Consider the following 18,548-nt stretch of genomic DNA (forward strand, 5'->3'; position numbering starts at 1 on the left):
TTTTTCTTTATTTAATTGACTTATCTGCAACTATTTTTTATTTTGTTTTCTGCTGTTTCTTTCTTTTTGGGGGTGGCATCGTTGGGATATAAACAAAACAATATTTTGACATTTAGGGCAGACAACAGATATTATATGATGTATGTAAATATAATGTAATGCATGGGAATGTCTGATGCTTGTTGTCAATAACATTTTAATGTTTTTTTTTTACTTTACTCTGCACGATTGACAGATATATTTAATTACAATGACACTTGAAGTACTGTAAAAAGTATCAGTCTGGTGTCGACGATCAGTATCGACCACTGTTCGAATCGGAGTTTGGCTAACTTCCTGTTTATTATGAATCTTGAGACAATACTTTGTGTTTTATCTATATACAAAAAAACAACCATATATGAAACATATTTATAGAACATGCAATCTTTTATAATAAACCTGGAACTAACATAAAAAAACGCTATTTTTGAGTTTTCTCTCTAAAAAAAACAACAACAACGTACTAACCAATGAACATTCAGCTGACGTTTGGCGGGTGAGCTCGCTTTAAGCTAGAGGACCTCTCATACGGGCGGTTGAACTCCCTTTCACTCATAGGTCCAGACTGTGATTGACAGATTTCACAGCCAATCGACGCCATGGCTTTACTCTGACGTATAACGCGTGATGACGAAAACGGAAGCAATAGCGAAACCCACAAGCGATGTAATTCACCCAAAGCTTTCCTTCTCTGTCTTTTAAAACTCCACGCTTTGGACAAATAAAATCGACAATAGCCCACCTGTCCCGTCGTCAAACAAACGTAAGTACAATAAATCCTCATTTCCATCCTGTTTAGGCGACCGTATTTGCTAGTCTTAACCATCAGCTTCCTCCAGCTGCAAGCTGATACTTTGTGTATGCCAGGTTATTACCGATATATAAAGTTAAAGTACCACTGATAGTCACGCACACACACTGGGTGTGGTGAAATTACCCTCTGCATTTGACCCATCCCCTTGTTCCACCCCCTGGGAGTTGAGGGGAGCAGTGAGCAGCAGCGTTGGCCGCGCTCGGTTGTCATTTTAGTGATTTAACCCTCAATTCCAACCCTTGATGCAGAGTCCCAAGCAGGAAGGTAATGGCTCCCATTTTTATAGTCTTTGGTATGACTCGGCCGGGGTTTGAACTCACGAAATACCAATAATCTAGTCGTGTGTTGACTTACCTTATAATCAGTTTGTGTGACCACGTTTTTCTTTTGTCCCACGTCAGGATCCAGCATGTCCAAGCAGACTCTGGGGAAGAAATATCTAAGAAATATCATCCGCCATACCGATGCTCACAACAAGGTGAACACCCACCTTTGAACGCTTTGTGTTGTATTCAAACTCCACTCTTACCTGTAAAAAGTTTCAATTGAAAATGTGAATTTTTGTGATGATAAATGGTCCACAAATATATGAGGGGGGGTGTTAGTAAAAAACATTTTTTCAAGTCAAGATATCCTAAAAGTGTTTACAAAAGTAAAAATAGAAAACATGAGTATCCATCCATCCATCCATCCATTTTCTTCCGCCTATCCGAGGTCGGGTCGCGGGGGCGGCAGCCTAAGCAGAGAAGCCCAGACTTCCCTCTCCCCAGCCACTTCGTCCAGCTCCTCCCGTCTACACAATTGTAGTGGCTTAAAAACTATTTACATTTCCGAAAACCACAAACACAAAGCGTACTTCGGGATGTAAAATATTTGATGCTAAAATGTTCAAACTTGCAAAAAACACGGTCGTCTGTGAGTATAGTGATATTTGACATACATTTTGCTTCTTCTGTGGTTATTTTATACAGTAGATCAGTGTGTTTTCAAACTTTGTTTACCAAATACCACTCCAGAAAATACTTAGCTCTCACAGTCCCGCCATAATGACCAACATTTAAATACAGTAGCATAGTAGGCCTAAGTATTCATTAAACACAAGGCATCCTTTTTTAAAAAAAACAAAACATATTTAATATTTTTTCAACACATTACGCACAGTTTGAACAGTAAAATGAAAAAAATAAAACACTAATCACTTAATTAAGTGATTCTTAGGCATACCACAGTTTGAGAATCCCTGCAGGAGACCACAATAATGCATAGTATTGACTGAATATGACAATAACAATCAAAAGTAAGCATTAGATGGTGCAGATTTACCTAATTAAGCAGCCTTTCTGTGAGAATAACAGCATTATAAGCTGAGCCCTAATCACTTACCCTCTGCACTATAGATCCAGGAAGAGACCGAGATGTGGAAGATGCGAGACATGGAAGTCAATCACGTGAGCGACGAGAAGACAACCAGGTAGGAGCAGCTTCACTTTTAAAACAAATGACTTTTTGCTGACATTTAATTGTTTTATTCAGGGGTCACATGCACTGTGATCGAATGTCCTATCAGTCCAGAGTCTCCTCAGATCACGATGACAGGGAGGCTCGATACTGGACGCGTAAGCTCTATGAATTTGAGGACAACGATCCAGACAGGTTTGGAAGTGGTGCATCGTGTCCGCACTCTGGTGTCACTGCAATTGCAAATATTAAAACAATTCTCTCTGCAGATGGGGACACAGTGGCTTCAAGGAGCTTTATCCAGAGGAGTTTGGGAGTGGCAGGTAAAGGGGCAACACTGCAAACACTTCACTTATTTTGTTCACGATCATTATAAAAGACATGAAGACGGAGGTATTTTTTCCAATGCATTCCAACTAGAGATGTCCGATAATGGCTTTTCTGCCGATATCCGATATTGTCCAACTCTTAATTACCATTATCAACCGATACCGATATACACGGTCGTGGAATTAACACATTATTATGCCTAATTTTGTTGTGGTGCCCCGCTGGATGCATTAAACAATGTAACAAGGTTTTCCAAAATAAATCAACTCAAGTTATGGAAAAAAAATGCCAACATGGCACTGCCATATTTATTATTGAAGTCACAGTGCATTATTTTTTTTAACATGCCTCAAAACAGCAGCTTGGAATTTGGGACATGCTCTCCCTGAGAGGTTGAGGTGGGCGGGGTTGAGTTGGGGGGATGGGGGGTAGTGGGGGTGTATATTGTAGCGTCCCGGAAGAGTTAGTGCTGCAAGGGGTTCTGGGTATTTGTTCTGTTTAGGGCTGCAACAACTAATCGATTAAAATCGATTAATGAAATAGTTGCCGATTAATTTAGTCATCGATTCGTTGGATCTATGCTTTGTGCGTGCGCAGGGGTTTTTTTTATTTTATTTTTTATTTAAAAAAAATATATATATATATTTTTTAATAAACCTTTATTTATAAGCTACAACAGCTGAGAAACAATAATCAAAATAAGTATGGTGCCAGTATGCTGTTTTTTTTCAATAAAATACTGGATAGGATAGAAATGTAGTTTGTCTCTTTTATCCGATTATTAATCGAAGTAATAATCGACAGATGAATCCATTATCAAATTAATCGTTAGTTGCAGCCCTAGTTCTGTTGTGTTTATGTTGTGTTACGGTGCGGATGTTCTCCCGAAATGTGTTTGTCATTCTTGCCACAGCGCATATTTGTAACAGTGTTAAAGTTGTTTATACGGGCACCCTCAGTGTGACCTGTATGGCTGTTGACCAAGTATGCATTGCATTCACTTGTGTGTGTGAAAAGCCGTAGATATTATGTGATTGGGCCGGCACGCAAAGGCAGTGCCTTTAAGGCAGGGGTGTCCAAACTTTTTCCACTCAGGGCCACAGACTGAAAAATCAAAGCATGCCAGGGCCATTTTTATATTTTACCTTTTTATAAAACCAATACAATATATATATATATATATATATTTTAACCTTTATGGCTTTCCTCAAGTTTGGTCCCCGGTACCCGGAAGGGTCTCAGTCATAAAAATGTTAGAAATAAGTCATAAATTATTATTTTTTCATTTAACGCTTGAATCTCGAGATCAACTTCAGGTCTGTCTGTCGTTATAACGTCTTTTTAAATGTTGTATTTATGTTTATGCCCTTTATGTCAAAACCCTTATTTACATGGCAAACACACAAAACATGCAACATTTTCCCCCAAAACATTTCAAAGTGGAATATTTGATGTGAAGTAATTGGAACCTTAAATAGGTCAATAATTCATAACAATAAAAAAATAAAAAGAATAAGTGTTGAAAATAAGCCAAATTTCTTTTTTTTTTTTTTTACTATTAACGCTTAAGTCTGTAGATCTGTTGATTATAAGATTTTATAACTTTTTCATTTTTTTTGTTTGTTTGTTGCCCTTTTTGTGAAAGAAAATTAGTTTCGCACAAAATATGCAATATTTTCCCCCCAAAATATTTCAAAGTGGAACTGTTCCAGTGAAGTAATTGGAGCCTTCAATAGGTCAATAACAGTCCGTTTGGCAGCTTTGTGTTATTAGTGTCAACATTGCCACTTTTTCTTGTTACATTTCACCTGTTTACTCTTTTATTACACTTTTTCATGTTTTAAATTTTTATTGTAGTATTTGCAGAATGTGCCGGGGGCCGTTAACAAATTAGCTGGGGGCCACAAATGGCCCTCGGGCCGCACTTTGGACATGCCTGCTGTAAGGTTTATTGGCGCTCTGTACTTCTCCCTACGTCCGTGTACCGCTCCGTACAGCTGCGTTTTAGTCATAAATTTTACTTTTTGAAACCGATACGGATAATTTCTGATATTACATTTTAAAGCATTTATCGGCCGATAATATCGGCAGTCCGATAATTATCGGACATCTCTACTGCAAGCACTTCACTTATTTTGTTTACAAGACATGTCGACGGAGGTATTTTTTTCAATGCATTCTAACTTTTAAATAAGTTTGCCTACAGCGCAACCGTTTCGCCCATAATTATTTTTTTATAAAAGTGCCAACAATACTCCATTGAAATTTCTTGATTATTAGTGATATTGTTATAAGTAGATATCCGATATTGTTCAACTCTTAATTACAGATTCCGATATCAACCGATACCGATATATAGAGTGGTGGAATTAACACATTATTATGCCTAATTTTGTTGTGATGCCCTGCTGGATGCATTAAACAATGTAACAGAATTTTCCAAAATAAATCAACACAAGTTATGGAAAAAAATGCCAACATGGCACTGCCATATTTATTATTGAAGTCACAAAGTGCATAATTTTTTTTAACATGCCTCAAAACAGGAGCTTGGAATTTGGGACATGCTCTCCCTGAGACCCACTACAACTATGGAAAAGTACTATACTTTCACAAAGTGCATTATTTTTATTATTTTTTTAAACATGCATCAAAACAACAGCTACAAAAACAATGAAGGCACACAGCTTCAGTCCAGAGTGTACTAGAGTCATAAAGTAAACAATAACATAGTCCTCTTTTAGTAGACTGCCTGGCATACTGTATAACAGGAAATTATAAACTGGACTCAATCTGCCCTGCTCTAACGTATTTGTATGAGTAACACAAATGTGCTGCAAGCTAGTGGTGAGTGCTTGAAGTGGCCTAGCAGTCAGTCAGAGCTTCTGAAATGCTGCCTTGAGACAGGGGTGGTTTTTGTTGAAATTTAGTTTTTTCTCGGCGGAGTCTTTAAGCGACAACTGTGGTACTACTTTTTTTCGCTGTTTGATTTTCACCCATCTTCCGCTTGTATTCACCGTGTATCTCCTTATGATTCTTGAAGAGGTGGGAGATCAAATTGCTCGTATTAAAAGGAAGACGTCTTGGTTCCTCCTCGCATAACCAACTTTTTGCAGTCTTTGCAAATTGCCAGTTTTTTATCCCTCAGAGACACTTTAAAATAATCCCAAACCATAGACATGGTGTCAGTCAGTCACCGAGCGAGCTCGCTTGTTAGCCACGGCTACAGCACCGGCAACAACACACTCTTGTTGTCGTTATGCTCCGCTGGCGGCGGTTTGATGAGGTCATCAAGCGTCGCCAGTAAACTTCTCATGCTGCAGTCGGGCTGCAACTCCTGTGTTGTGTGTGGGAGAGGGGATGGGGGAGGGGCTGCTGACTGGGAGACGCAACTGCTCTGTACTTCTCCCTACGTCCGTGTACCACTCCGTACAGCTGCGTTTTATAAAGTCTTACATTTTACTTTTTGAAACCGATACCGATAATTTCCGATATTACATTTTAAAGCATTTATCGGCCGATAATATTGGACTGCCGATATTATCGGACATCTCTAATTGTAACTTTTAAACAAAAGTGTTTCGCCCATAAAACCCAATACATTTTTTTTTTTTTAAAAGTGCCAACAATACTCCATTGAAATTTCATGATTATTAGTGATATTATGATGATGATTGTAGATCATAAATCATGCCTTTCACCTGGATAGTAGAAGATGTAATCCGACCATTTGGTACACTTTGACAGCCAATTTAGACTCGTAAATGGCAAGAACTACACGAAAAGAAGCTTGGTTTCACCCCTATTTTTTCCTTCGCGTGGCTTATAAGTCATTCTTCATCTAAACGGGACTATAACAAGATTCTATCAGTCTTAATGACAGCAGACATTGTACAGTAAGTGATGTTTTTTTATGTTTGTTGGCTGTCCTAAAGTCTGCAGTGAGTATAATCAGTGATGTTGTTAAAAAAAAAAAGCGAACTTTGTGATGTGTTTTTGAAAACCGGGAATTTTTCCAGTTCAAAAACAAACTTTGTTTTTTTGTCCTAATTAAGAGGAATGTTTGGACGGTGGAACGGTTGAAGTGGGTTGAAAAATGGGGATGGAGTAGTCACCAGAAAAAGGGTGAAAATAGAGTTTGAAAAATCAGGATTTGTGGCAATTTCTGGAATTTTTTTTAACTTGAAAAAATTATAGTTTGAATTTCCAGGATGCTGAAATGTGTTGATGTTGGGATGATTTGAATAGGTTCAAAACTGTGAGTTGTGGAAGTTTAAAAAATGGCCAATTCATTTTGAATGGGAAAAATGTCCCTGAAAACTGGGAATTCTTGGAAATCTGTGAATTTTTAAAAAATTGTTGAAGGAGAGCACACAATTTTGAACAGGCTGAATATTTTGAACAGGCTGAATATTTTGAAGTTGGAATGGTTGGAATTGGATGAAAAATGTGGGAATTGTGGAACTTTGAAAAATGTCCCAATCATTTCAATGGAAATTTCATGGGAATTTCGGGAAAAGCGGGAATCTTTTGGAAAATGTTAAAAAATTTGAATTTTCTGAATGAGTTGAAATGGTTGGTGTTGGAATTTTTCAAATCGGTCGAGAAATATTGAAGTAGCATCATTTTCAACTGAGAAATGGTATTAAGGAATCCCTGGAATTTCGGGAAAACCGGGAATTTTTCCAGTTAAAAAAAAAAGAAGTTTTTTTGTAAGAGGAATGTTTGGACGGTGGAGCGGTTGAATTGGTTTGAAAAATGGGGATTGAGTAGTCGCCAGAAAAAAGGGTGAAAATAGGGTTTGAAAAACCAGGAATTGTGGCAATTCCTAGAATTTTTTTTAACTTGAAAAAAATGATAGTTTGAATTTCCAGGATGGTGGAATATGTTGTAGGTGGAATGGTTTGAATCGGTTGAAAAATGCGGAAATGGTGGAAGTTTTAAAAATGGCCAATTCATTTTGAATGGGAAAAATGTCCCTGAAAACTAGGAATTCTTGGAAATCCGGGAATTTTAAAAAATGGTTAAAGGAGAGCACACAATTTTGAACAGGCTAAATATTTTGAAGTTGGAACAGTTTGAATTGGATGAAAAATGTGGAAATTGTGGAACTTTGAAAAATGTCCCATTCATTTCAATGGAAATTTGATGTAAATTTGGGAAATTCGGGAAAAGTGGGAATTTTTTTGAAAATGTAAAAAAATTAGAATTTTCTACAAAATGTTAAAACAATTTCTGAATGAGTTGAAATGGTTGGTGTTGGAATTTTTCAAATCGGTCGAGAAATGTTTAAGTAGTAAAATTTTCAACTGAGAAATCGTATTACGGAATTCCATGAATTTCGGGAAAACCGGGAATTTTTCCAGTTAAAAAACAAACTTAGTTTTTTGTCCTGATTCAGAGGAATGTTTGGACGGTGGAACGGTTGAAGTGGGTTGAAAAATGGGGAAGGAGTAGTCGCCAGAAAAAAGGGTGAAAATAGGGTTTGAAAAACCAGGAATTGTGGCAATTCCTGGAATTGTTTTTAACTTGAAAAAATTATAGTTTGAATTTCCAGGATGGTTGAATATGTTGATGTTGGAATGGTTTGAATCGGTTGAAAAATGTGGAAATGGTGGAAGTTTGAAAAATGGCCAATTCATTTTGAATGGGAAAAATGTCCCTGAAAACTAGGAATTCTTGGAAATCCGGGAATTTTAAAAAATGTTTAAAGGAGAGCACACCATTTTGAACAGGCTGAATATTTTGAAGTTGGAACAGTTTGAATTGGATGACAAATTTGGAAATTGTGGAACTTTGAAAAATGTCCCATTCATTTCAATGGAAATTTGATGTACATTTGGGAAATTCGGGAAAAGTGGGAATTTTTTTGAAAATGTAAAAAAATTAGAATTTTCTAGAAAATGTTAAAACAATTTCTGAATGAGTTGAAATGGTTGGTGTTGGAATTTTTCAAATCGGTCGAGAAATGTTTAAGTAGTAAAATTTTCAACTGAGAAATCGTATTACGGAATTCCAGGAATTTCGGGAAAACCGGGAATTTTTCCAGTTAAAAAACAAACTTTGTTTTTTGTCCTGATTCAGAGGAATGTTTGGACAGTGGAACGGTTGAAGTGGGTTGAAAAATGGGGAAGGAGTAGTCGCCAGAAAAAAGGGTGAAAATAGGGTTTGAAAAACCAGGAATTGTGGCAATTTCTGGAATTGTTTTTAACTTGAAAAAATTATAGTTTGAATTTCCAGGATGCTGGAATATGTTGTAAGTGGAATGGTTTGAATCGGTTGAAAATGTGGAAATGGTGGAAGTTTTGAAAATGTCCAATTCATCTTGAATGGGAAAAATGTCCCTGAAAACTGGGAATTCTTGGAAATCCGGGAATTAAAAAAAAAATGTAAAGGAGAGCACACAATTTTGAACAGGCTGAATATTTTGAATGGTGAATTTGATGAAAAATGTGGGAATTGTGGAACTTTGAAAAATGTCCCATTCATTTCAATGGAAATTTCATGGAAAAGTGGGAATTTCGGAAAAAGTGGGAATTTTTTAGAAAATGTAAAAAAAAAAATCGGAATGAGTTGAGATGGTTGGTGTTGGAATTTTTCAAACCGGTCGAGAAATGTTCAAGTAGTAACATTTTCAACTGAGAAATGGTATTACGGAATTCCTGGAATTTTGGGAAAACCGGGAATTTTTCCAGTTAAAAAACGAACTTTGTTTTTTTGTCCTGATTAAGAGGAATGTTTGGACGGTGGAACGGTTGAAGTGGGTTGAAAGATGGGGAAGGAGTAGTCGCCAGAAAAAAGGGTGAAAATAGGGTTTGAAAAACCAGGAATTGTGGCAATTTCTGGAATTGTTTTTAACTTGAAAAAATTATAGTTTGAATTTCCAGGATGCTGGAATATGTTGTAAGTGGAATGGTTTGAATCGGTTGAAAATGTGGAAATGGTGGAAGTTTTGAAAATGGCCAATTCATCTTGAATGGGAAAAATGTCCCTGAAAACTGGGAATTCTTGGAAATCCGTGAATTAAAAAAAAAAATTGTTAAAGGAGAGCACACCATTTTAGTGAAGGAGTAGTTGCCAGAAAAAAAGGGTGAAAATAGGAATTGTGGAAATTCCTGGAATTCTTTTTAACTTGAAAAAATGATAGTTTGAATTTCCAGGATGGTGGAATATGTTCAAGTAGTATCATTTTCAACTGAGAAATGGTATTACGGAATTCCTGGAATTTTGGGAAAACCGGGAATTTTTCCAGTTCAAAAACAAACTTTGTTTTTTTGTCCTGATTAAGAGGAATGTTTGGACGGTGGAACGGTTGAAGTGGGTTGAAAAATGGGGAAGGAGTAGTCGCCAGAAAAAAAGGGTGAACATAGGAATTGTGGCAATTCCTGGAAATTTTTTTTAACTTGAAAAAAATGATAGTTTGAATTTCCAGGATGCTGGAATATTTTGAAGGTGGAATGGTTTGAATAGGTTGAAAAATGTGGAAATGGTGGAAGTTTGAAAAATGGCCAATTCATTTTGAATGGGAAAATTGTCCCGGAAAACCTGGAATTCTAGGAAATCTTGAAGTTTTTGGAATCTGTCAAGGGAAAGCCCGCGATTCCCGAATAGGCTGAACAGTTTGAAGTTGGAATGGTTTGAATCGGGGGGGAAAATGTGGAAGGTAGAATAAGAATAAAGAATAAATAGATTAATTTTGGTGTAGAAAACCATGCGTATGTATATATATATATATATATATATATATATATATATAAAATCATTTGTTATTTGGCGTATGAAAATAAATAACTGCTACTTTTCTGCACTCTATTTTTAGTGATAAAAGCAGCTCAAGCAAGAAGACAGAGCAGCGCAGACACAAAGAGTCCAGGTCAAGACACTCCAAAAGATCTTCCCATAAGAAGAAGAAGAGGAAGAAAGAGGCGGAGGAGGGAAAGCGGAAAAGGTCCGAGTGGTCGTGCGCCGATCGCAGTAGCGACGGCGGCGGCAACGCGGACAAAGACAAGGAGAGGGAGACGAAAAGCCGACATCGGAGTAAGAAAAGCGACAAAACGAGGGAGAGGAGGGACGAGGAGGACGAGGGCCGCGGCCGACGGACGCACAGTCACAAAAGGAGAAATCCGGACTCTCACAAACGCTCCGACTCGAAGAAGAAGCGGAGAAAAGACTGGCGGGCGGCGGGCGAGAAGAGCTCTGATGAAAGCTCTGGAGAATAAGGCTGGCAGGGAATATCCTCATCTCAGGTCTTTTTCAACACTCTATGGACCATTCCATCACTTTTTACTCTTTATAACCTCTCAACTCGGGCTTACCGTTTTTTTTAAAAATTGTATTTGAACATGGAATTACCAGCATTTTTTCCAGGTGTGCACATAGTTAGTTGTTCATAGGCGTGAATGTGAGTCAATTTGTCCTGTGATTGCATGGTGGACCCTCCAGCTTGGCCCTGAACAGAATAAGTGCTAGGAAAATAAATCATTGCTGCATTTATTTTTTTTTAAAGTGGATTTTTCTGATTTTAAATGATGTTTTTATTTTTTTACAACTGAAGCCTCACACAGCTCTTAATATACAGAATATTAAAACCAGTGAATCAATCTCACCTGTAAAGATTGGGCCTGCAATTCAACACGGAGGCCTACACTCTCTCACTAGGCGAGACGTAATCTAATGCAGTGTTTTTCAACCACTGCGCTGCGGCGCACTAGTGAGGTATTGTTTGGTGTGCCCTGGGAAATGATGCAATTCTATTTGGTCGAAAAAATATTGTTTGCAAACCACTAAAACGTTTGAAACAGTAGCCTATAGGCATACCTTGGTAAAATGTATTGTCATTCTCAAATGTGCGTTTCCCACCTAGGCCTTCAGCGATGTCCGACTTCAAAGATTACCTCAAAATACAGTGGCGGTCCGTGCGTTTCCCACCTAGGCCTTCAGCGATGTCCGACTTCAATGATTACCTCTCAAAACACAGTGGCGGTCCGTGCGTTTCCCACCTAGGCTTTCAGCGATGTCCGACTTCAATGATTACCTCTCAAAACACGTGGTTTTCTCACCTTGGCCTTCAGCGTTGTCCGACTTCAAAGATTACTTCTCACAATACAGTGGCGGGCCGTGCGTTTCCCACCTAGGCCTTCAGTGATGTCCGACTTCAATGATTACCTCTCAACACAGTGGCGGGCCGTGCGTTTCCCACCTAGGCCTTCAGTGATGTCCGACTTCAATGATTACCTCTCAAAATACAGTGGCGGGCCGTGCGTTTCCCACCTAGGCCTTCAGCGATGTCCGACTTCAATGATTACCTCTCAAAATACAGTGGCAGGGCGTGCGTTTCCCACCTAGGCCTTCAGCGATGTCCGACTTCAAAGATTACCTCAAAATACAGTGGCGGTCCGTGCGTTTCACACCTAGGCCTTCAGCGATGTCCGACTTCAATGATTACCTCTCAAAACACAGCGGCGGCCCGTGCGTTTCCCACCTAGGCCTTCAGCGATGTCCGACTTCAAAGATTACCTCTCAAAATACAGTGGCGGTCCGTGCGTTTCCCACTTAGGCCTTCAGCGATGTCCGACTTCAATGATTACCTCTCAAAACACAGTGGCGGTCCGTGCGTTTCCCACCTAGGCTTTCAGCGATTTCCGACTTCAATGATTACCTCTCAAAACACGTGGTTTTCTCACCTTGGCCTTCAGCGTTGTCCGACTTCAAATATTACTTCTCAAAATACAGTGGCGGGCCGTGCGTTTCCCACCTAGGCCTTCAGTGATGTCCGACTTCAATGATTACCTCTCAAAATACAGTGGCGGGCCGTGCGTTTCCCACCTAGGCCTTCAGTGATGTCCGACTTCAATGATTACCTCTCAAAATACAGTGGCGGGCCGTGCGTTTCCCACCTAGGCCTTCAGTGATGTCCGACTTCAATGATTACCTCTCAAAACACAGTGGCAGGGCGTGCGTTTCCCACCTAGGCCTTCAGCGATGTCTGACTTCAATGATTACCTCAAAACACAGTGGCAGGCCGTGCGTTTCCCACGTAAGTCTTCAGCGATGTCCGACTTCAATGATTACCTCTCAAAATACAGTGGCGGTCCGTGCGTTTCACACCTAGGCCTTCAGCGATGTCCAACTTCAATGATTACCTCTCAAAGTACAGTGGCGGGCCGTGCGTTTCCCACCTAGGCCTTCAGCGATGTCCGACTTCAAAGATTACCTCTCAAAATACAGTGGCGGGCCGTGCGTTTCCCACCTAGGCCTTCAGCGATGTCTGACTTCAATGATTACCTCTTAAAACACAGTGTTTGGTGTGCCCTGGGAAATGATGCAATTCTACCTAATTGGTCCAAAAAATATTGTTTGCAAACCACTAAAAGGTTTGAAACAGTAGCCTATAGTCATACCTTGGTAACATGTATTCTCTTTAGTTTTGGGCTGACATTAGGCTGCTAAGCATGTTTCACCAGTATAACCATTGCTGGAAATGGTTGTAGTCCTGGTTATCTGAGTACTGACAATAACCATGTGATTGCCATTTGTTGTGATATAGGACTAGTTGTTCCCTGACGCAATTGTTGGATATGACTTCAAACCATAACCATCCATGCATCAATAATTCAATGTAGGCTCACAAAGCAATTATCTCCCTGCTGCCACCTACTGGTATGGAAGAGTATAACATGGTTACTCTGCTGAACTCCAGACAGCATGGACACACTACAACGGCACATTATTTGCGGATTATGATTGGTTTGCAAACAATATTTTTTTGACCAATTAGGTAGAATTGCATCATTTCCCAATGCACACCAAACACTGTTTTAAGAGGTAATCATTGAAGTCGGACTTCACTGAAGGCCTATGTGGGAAACCCACAGTCAGAAACTATATTTTGATAGGTGATCATTGAAGTCGGACATCACTGAAGGCCTAGGTGGGAAACACACGGCCCGCCACTGTATTTTGAGAGGTAATCATTGAAGTCTGACATCGCTGAAGGCCTAGGTCGGAAAAGTACCGTCTGCCACTGTATTTTGAGAGGTAATCATTGAAGTCGGACATCGCTGAAGGCCTAGGTGGGAAACGCTTGGCCCGCCACTGTGTTTTGAGAGGTAATCATTGAAGTCGGACATCGCTGAAGGCCTAGGTGGGAAACGCACGGCCCGCCACTGTGTTTTGAGAGGTAATCATTGAAGTCAGACATCGCTGAAGGCCTAGATGGGAAACGCACGGCCCGCCACTGTATTTTGAGAGGTAATCATTAAAGTCGGACATCGCTGAAGGCCTAGGTGGGAAACGCACGGCCCGCCGCTGTATTTTGAGAGGTAATCATTGAAGTCGGACATCTCTGAAGGCCTAGGTGGGAAACGCACATTCCGCCACTGTGTTTTGAGAAGTAATCATTGAAGTCGGACATCTCTGAAGGCCTAGATGGGAAACGCATGGCCCGCCACTGTGTTTTGAGAGGTAATCATTGAAGTCGGACATCGCTGAAGGCATAGGTGGGAAACGCACGGTCCGCCACTGGATTTTGAGGTAATCATTGAAGTCGGACATCGCTGAAGGCCTAGGTGGGAAACGCACGCCCTGCCACTGTATTTTAAGAGGTAATCATTGAAGTTGGACATCGCTGAAGGCCTAGATGGGAAACGCATGGCCCGCCACTGTATTTTGAGAGGTAATCATTGAAGTCGGACATCGCTGAAGGCCTAGGTGGGAAACGCACGGCCCGCCTCTGTATTTTCAATCAATCAATCAATATTTATTTATATAGCCCTAAATCACAAAAGTCTACATTTTGAGAGGTAATCATTGAAGTCGGACATCTCTGAAGGCCTAGGTGGGAAACGCACGGCCCGCCACTGTATTTTAAGAGGTAATCATTGAAGTTGGACATCGCTGAAGGCCTAGGTGGGAAACGCACGGCCCGCCACTGTATTTTGTGAGGTAATCATTGAAGTCGGACATCGCTGAAGGCCTAGGTGGGAAACGCACGGCCCGCCCACGTTTTAGTGGGTACTTGCTTTTGTGTATTTGCCATCTATCTGTAAGTCCCGAAAATGTTATAGCCTTCTGAGTTTCTTTTTTTTTTTTTTTTTTTTTTAATGAAAAAAATGTGCCTTGACTCAAAAAAGGGTTGAAAAACACTAATCTATTGAAGCAGTACAAGTGTAAAAGATGACATAATCACTTAGAAACGTGTATAGTCTTGTTATGTACTCACTTGTTGTGTTCAGTGCAGCAGTCTGTCTCCTATACGGCCTCGTGATGGCGCACTTTTGCTTAATGTCTCAGAAAGGAAGTAAATGACACCGTTAACAGCCCTGAACCTACAAATTGATGCTACATACCAGGGGTCACCAACGTGGTGCCCGCGGGCACCAGGTAGCCCGTAAGGACCAGATGAGTAGCCCGCTGGCCTGTTCTAAAAATAGCTCAAATAGCAGCACTTACCAGTGAGCTGCCTCTATTTTTTAAATTGTATTTATTTACTAGCAAGCTGGTCTCGCTTTGCCCGACATTTTTAATTCTAAGAGAGACAAAACTCAAATAGAATTTGAAAATCCAAGAAAATATTTTAAAGACTTGGTCTTCACTTGTTTAAATAATTTCATTATTTTTTTTACTTTGCTTCTTATAACTTTCAGAAAGACAATTTTAGAGAAAAAAATACAACTTTAAAAATGATTTTAGGATTTTTAAACACATATACCTTTTTACCTTTTAAATTCCTTCCTCTTCTTTCCTGACAATTTAAATCAATGTTCAAGTCAATTTATTTTTTTTATTGTAAAGAATAATAAATACATTTTAATTTAATTCTTCATTTTAGCTTCTGTTTTTTCGATGAAGAATATTTGTGAAATATTTCTTCAAACTTATGATTAAAATTCAAAAAAATTATTCTGGCAAATCTAGAAAATCTGTAGAATCTTATTTCAAAGTCTTTTGAATTTCTTTTAAAATTTTTGTTCTGGAAAATATAGAAGAAATAATGATTTGTCTTTGTTAGAAATATAGCTTGGTCCAATTTGTTATATATTCTAACAAAGTGCAGATTGGATTTGAACCTATTTAAAACATGTCATCAAAATTCTAAAATTAATCTTAATCAGGAAAAATTACTAATGATGTCCCATAAATTATTTTTTTTATTTTTTCAAAAACATTCGAATTAGCTCGTTTTTCTCTTCTTTTTTTCGGTTGAATTTTGAATTTTAAAGAGTCGAAATTGAAGATAAACTATGTTTCAAAATTTAATTGTCATTTTTTTTTCGTATTTTCTCCTCTTTTAAACCGTTCAATTAAGTGTAAATATCATTAATTATTAATAATAAAAGAGTTAAAGGTAAATTGAGCAAATTGGCTATTTCTGGCAATTTATTTAAGTGTGCATCAAACTGGTAGCCCTTCGCATTAATCAGTACCCAAGAAGTAGCTCTTGCTTTCAAAAAGGTTGGTGACCCCTGCTATATACACTCTAATGAATGGCGCCCTTGAAAGCATATTCTCACGCACGCCGCCACGGGTCAGTTTTTTCTCCCCCGGCGGCACATCGCAAAATTTGACACGGCGGTTAGGAGACGTGGGCGAAGGAATTGTCTGGCGGCGTTTTTGAAGACAAAACACTATCGGGATGAAGGAAGACATGTGTTGCAAGTACACAACACGAGGGCCAATAGGCTAACTGAGAAGGCCGTGCTGCAACTTCCACATGCAAAAAAAAAGTTCAAAGAATTTATAATTGGTTTTGACAGCCGGAGGATAGACAGGTCAACATGGACTATGTGAAATGGAGCAGATTTGCTGAAATACATGAGTAGCCGCATACGGAAAAATGCCTATCCTTTGGACTATAATTTACGAAAAACAACTTGGAAATTAGACCCTCGTACGGCTCTTTCTTGTAGGACCAACTCAGGGTGGCGGGCCGTGTGTTTCCCACCTAGGCCTTCAGCGATGTCCGACTTCAATGATTACCTCTCAAAATCAATCAATCAATCAATCAATGTTTATTTATATAGCCCTAAATCACAAGTGTCTCAAAGGGCTGCACAAGCCACAATGGCATCCTCGGTTCAGATCCCATATCAGGGCAAGGAAAAACTCAACCCAGTGGGATGACAATAAGAAACCTTGAGAGGGACCGCAGATGTGAGGGACCTCCCCCTCTAAGGTGACCGGTAAAATGGACGTTGAGTGGATCTAGCATAATATTGTGAAAGTCCAGTCCATAGTGGATCTAACATAATAGTGAGAGTCCAGTCCATAGTGGATCTAGCATAATATTGTGAAAGTCCAGTCCATAGTGGATCTAACATAATAGTGAGAGTCCAGTCCATAGTGGATCTAACATAATAGTGAGAGTCCAGTCCATAGTGGATCTAGCATAATAGTGAGAGTCCAGTCCATAGTGGATTTAACATAATAGTGAGAGTCCAGTCCATAGTGATCTAACATAATAGTGTGGGAGTCCAGTCTATAGTGGATCTAACATAATAGTGAGAGTCCAGTCCATAGTGGATTTAACATAATAGTGAGAGTCCAGTCCATAGTGGATCTAACATAATAGTGAGAGTCCAGTCCATAGTGGATCTAACATAATAGTGGGAGTCCAGTCCATAGTGGATCTAACATAATAGTGTGAAAGTCCAGTCCATAGTGGATCTAACATAATGGTGGCAGTCCAGTCCATAGTGGATCTAACATAATAGTGAGAGTCCAGTCCATAGTGGATCTAACATAATAGTGTGGGAGTCCAGTCCATAGTGGAATCTAACATAATAGTGAGAGTCAGTCCATAGTGGATCTAACATAATAGTGAGAGTCCAGTCCATAGTGGATTTAACATAATAGTGAGAGTCCAGTCCATAGTGGATCTAACATAATAGTGAGAGTCCAGTCCATAGTGGATCTAACATAATAGTGGGAGTCCAGTCCATAGTGGATCTAACATAATAGTGTGAAAGTCCAGTCCATAGTGGATCTAACATATGGTGGCAGTCCAGTCCATAGTGGATCTAACATAATAGTGAGAGTCCAGTCCATAGTGGATCTAACATAATAGTGAGAGTCCAGTCCATAGTGGATCTAACATAATAGTGAGAGTCCAGTCCATAGTGGATCTAACATAATAGTGTGGGGAGTCCAGTCCATAGTGGATCTAACATAATAGTGAGAGTCCAGTCCATAGTGGATTTAACATAATAGTGAGTCCAGTCCATAGTGGATCTAACATAATAGTGTGGGAGTCCAGTCCATAGTGGATCTAACATAATAGTGAGAGTCCAGTCCATAGTGGATCTAACATAATAGTGAGAGTCCAGTTCATAGTGGATCTAACATAATAGTGTGGGAGTCCAGTCCATAGTGGATCTAACATAATAGTGAGAGTCCAGTCCATAGTGGATCTAACATAATAGTGAGAGTCCAGTCCATAGTGGATCTAACATAATAGTGTGGGAGTCCAGTCCATAGTGGATCTAACATAATAGTGAGAGTCCAGTCCATAGTGGATTTAACATAATAGTGAGTCCAGTCCATAGTGGATCTAACATAATAGTGTGGGAGTCCAGTCCATAGTGGATCTAACATAATAGTGAGAGTCCAGTCCATAGTGGATCTAACATAATAGTGAGAGTCCAGTTCATAGTGGATCTAACATAATAGTGTGGGAGTCCAGTCCATAGTGGATCTAACATAATAGTGAGAGTCCAGTCCATAGTGGATCTAACATAATAGTGAGAGTCCAGTCCATAGTGGATTTAACATAATAGTGAGTCCAGTCCATAGTGGATCTAACATAATAGTGTGGGAGTCCAGTCCATAGTGGATCTAACATAATAGTGAGAGTCCAGTCCATAGTGGGGCCAGCAGGAGATCCAGTGGCAGGCCGTGGGTTTCCCAC

At 39.4% G+C, this 18,548-nt stretch overlaps 2 protein-coding genes across 4 annotated transcripts in view; one reads left to right on the forward strand and one right to left on the reverse strand.

The window, feature by feature from the left end:
• The window catches only part of dixdc1a (DIX domain containing 1a), a 71,246-nt gene that overhangs the window by 50,085 nt on the left and 2,613 nt on the right, over positions 1 to 18,548 (reverse strand). For both annotated transcript variants that reach the window (XM_062059931.1, XM_062059930.1), the window contains exons 2-3: positions 1,347 to 1,385; positions 1,211 to 1,280 (exon numbers count right to left, since the gene is read on the reverse strand). The gene's annotated coding sequence lies outside the window, so the exon portion shown is untranslated. The remainder of the gene's footprint in view (positions 1 to 1,210; positions 1,281 to 1,346; positions 1,386 to 18,548) is intronic.
• nkapd1 (NKAP domain containing 1) lies at positions 652 to 11,230 on the forward strand. Of its 2 annotated transcripts, none has more exons than XM_062059937.1 (6): positions 652 to 805; positions 1,258 to 1,334; positions 2,254 to 2,327; positions 2,390 to 2,509; positions 2,584 to 2,637; positions 10,464 to 11,230. In XM_062059937.1, exons 2-6 carry the CDS (start codon positions 1,266 to 1,268, stop codon positions 10,861 to 10,863), a joined length of 717 nt encoding a protein of 238 aa, XP_061915921.1. In that variant the 5' UTR covers positions 652 to 805; positions 1,258 to 1,265; the 3' UTR covers positions 10,864 to 11,230. The 2 variants fall into 2 exon arrangements, with proteins under 2 accessions (XP_061915921.1, XP_061915920.1); XM_062059936.1 differs by lacking the exon at positions 652 to 805 and adding an exon at positions 854 to 1,120.

The sequence above is a fragment of the Entelurus aequoreus genome, linkage group LG10 (assembly GCF_033978785.1).
Source record: "Entelurus aequoreus isolate RoL-2023_Sb linkage group LG10, RoL_Eaeq_v1.1, whole genome shotgun sequence".
NCBI classification, from domain to species: Eukaryota; Metazoa; Chordata; class Actinopteri; order Syngnathiformes; family Syngnathidae; genus Entelurus; species Entelurus aequoreus.

Excerpts from the sequence above, each read along its gene's own strand:
- nkapd1 (XM_062059936.1), top strand. The coding sequence starts at position 1,099 with ATGCAGAGTCCCAAGCAGGAAG. Across the intron at positions 2,510-2,583 it reads GAGGACAACGATCCAGACAG|ATGGGGACACAGTGGCTTCA; the intron begins GTTTGGAAGTGG and ends TTCTCTCTGCAG. Across the intron at positions 2,638-10,463 it reads GAGGAGTTTGGGAGTGGCAG|TGATAAAAGCAGCTCAAGCA; the intron begins GTAAAGGGGCAA and ends CTCTATTTTTAG.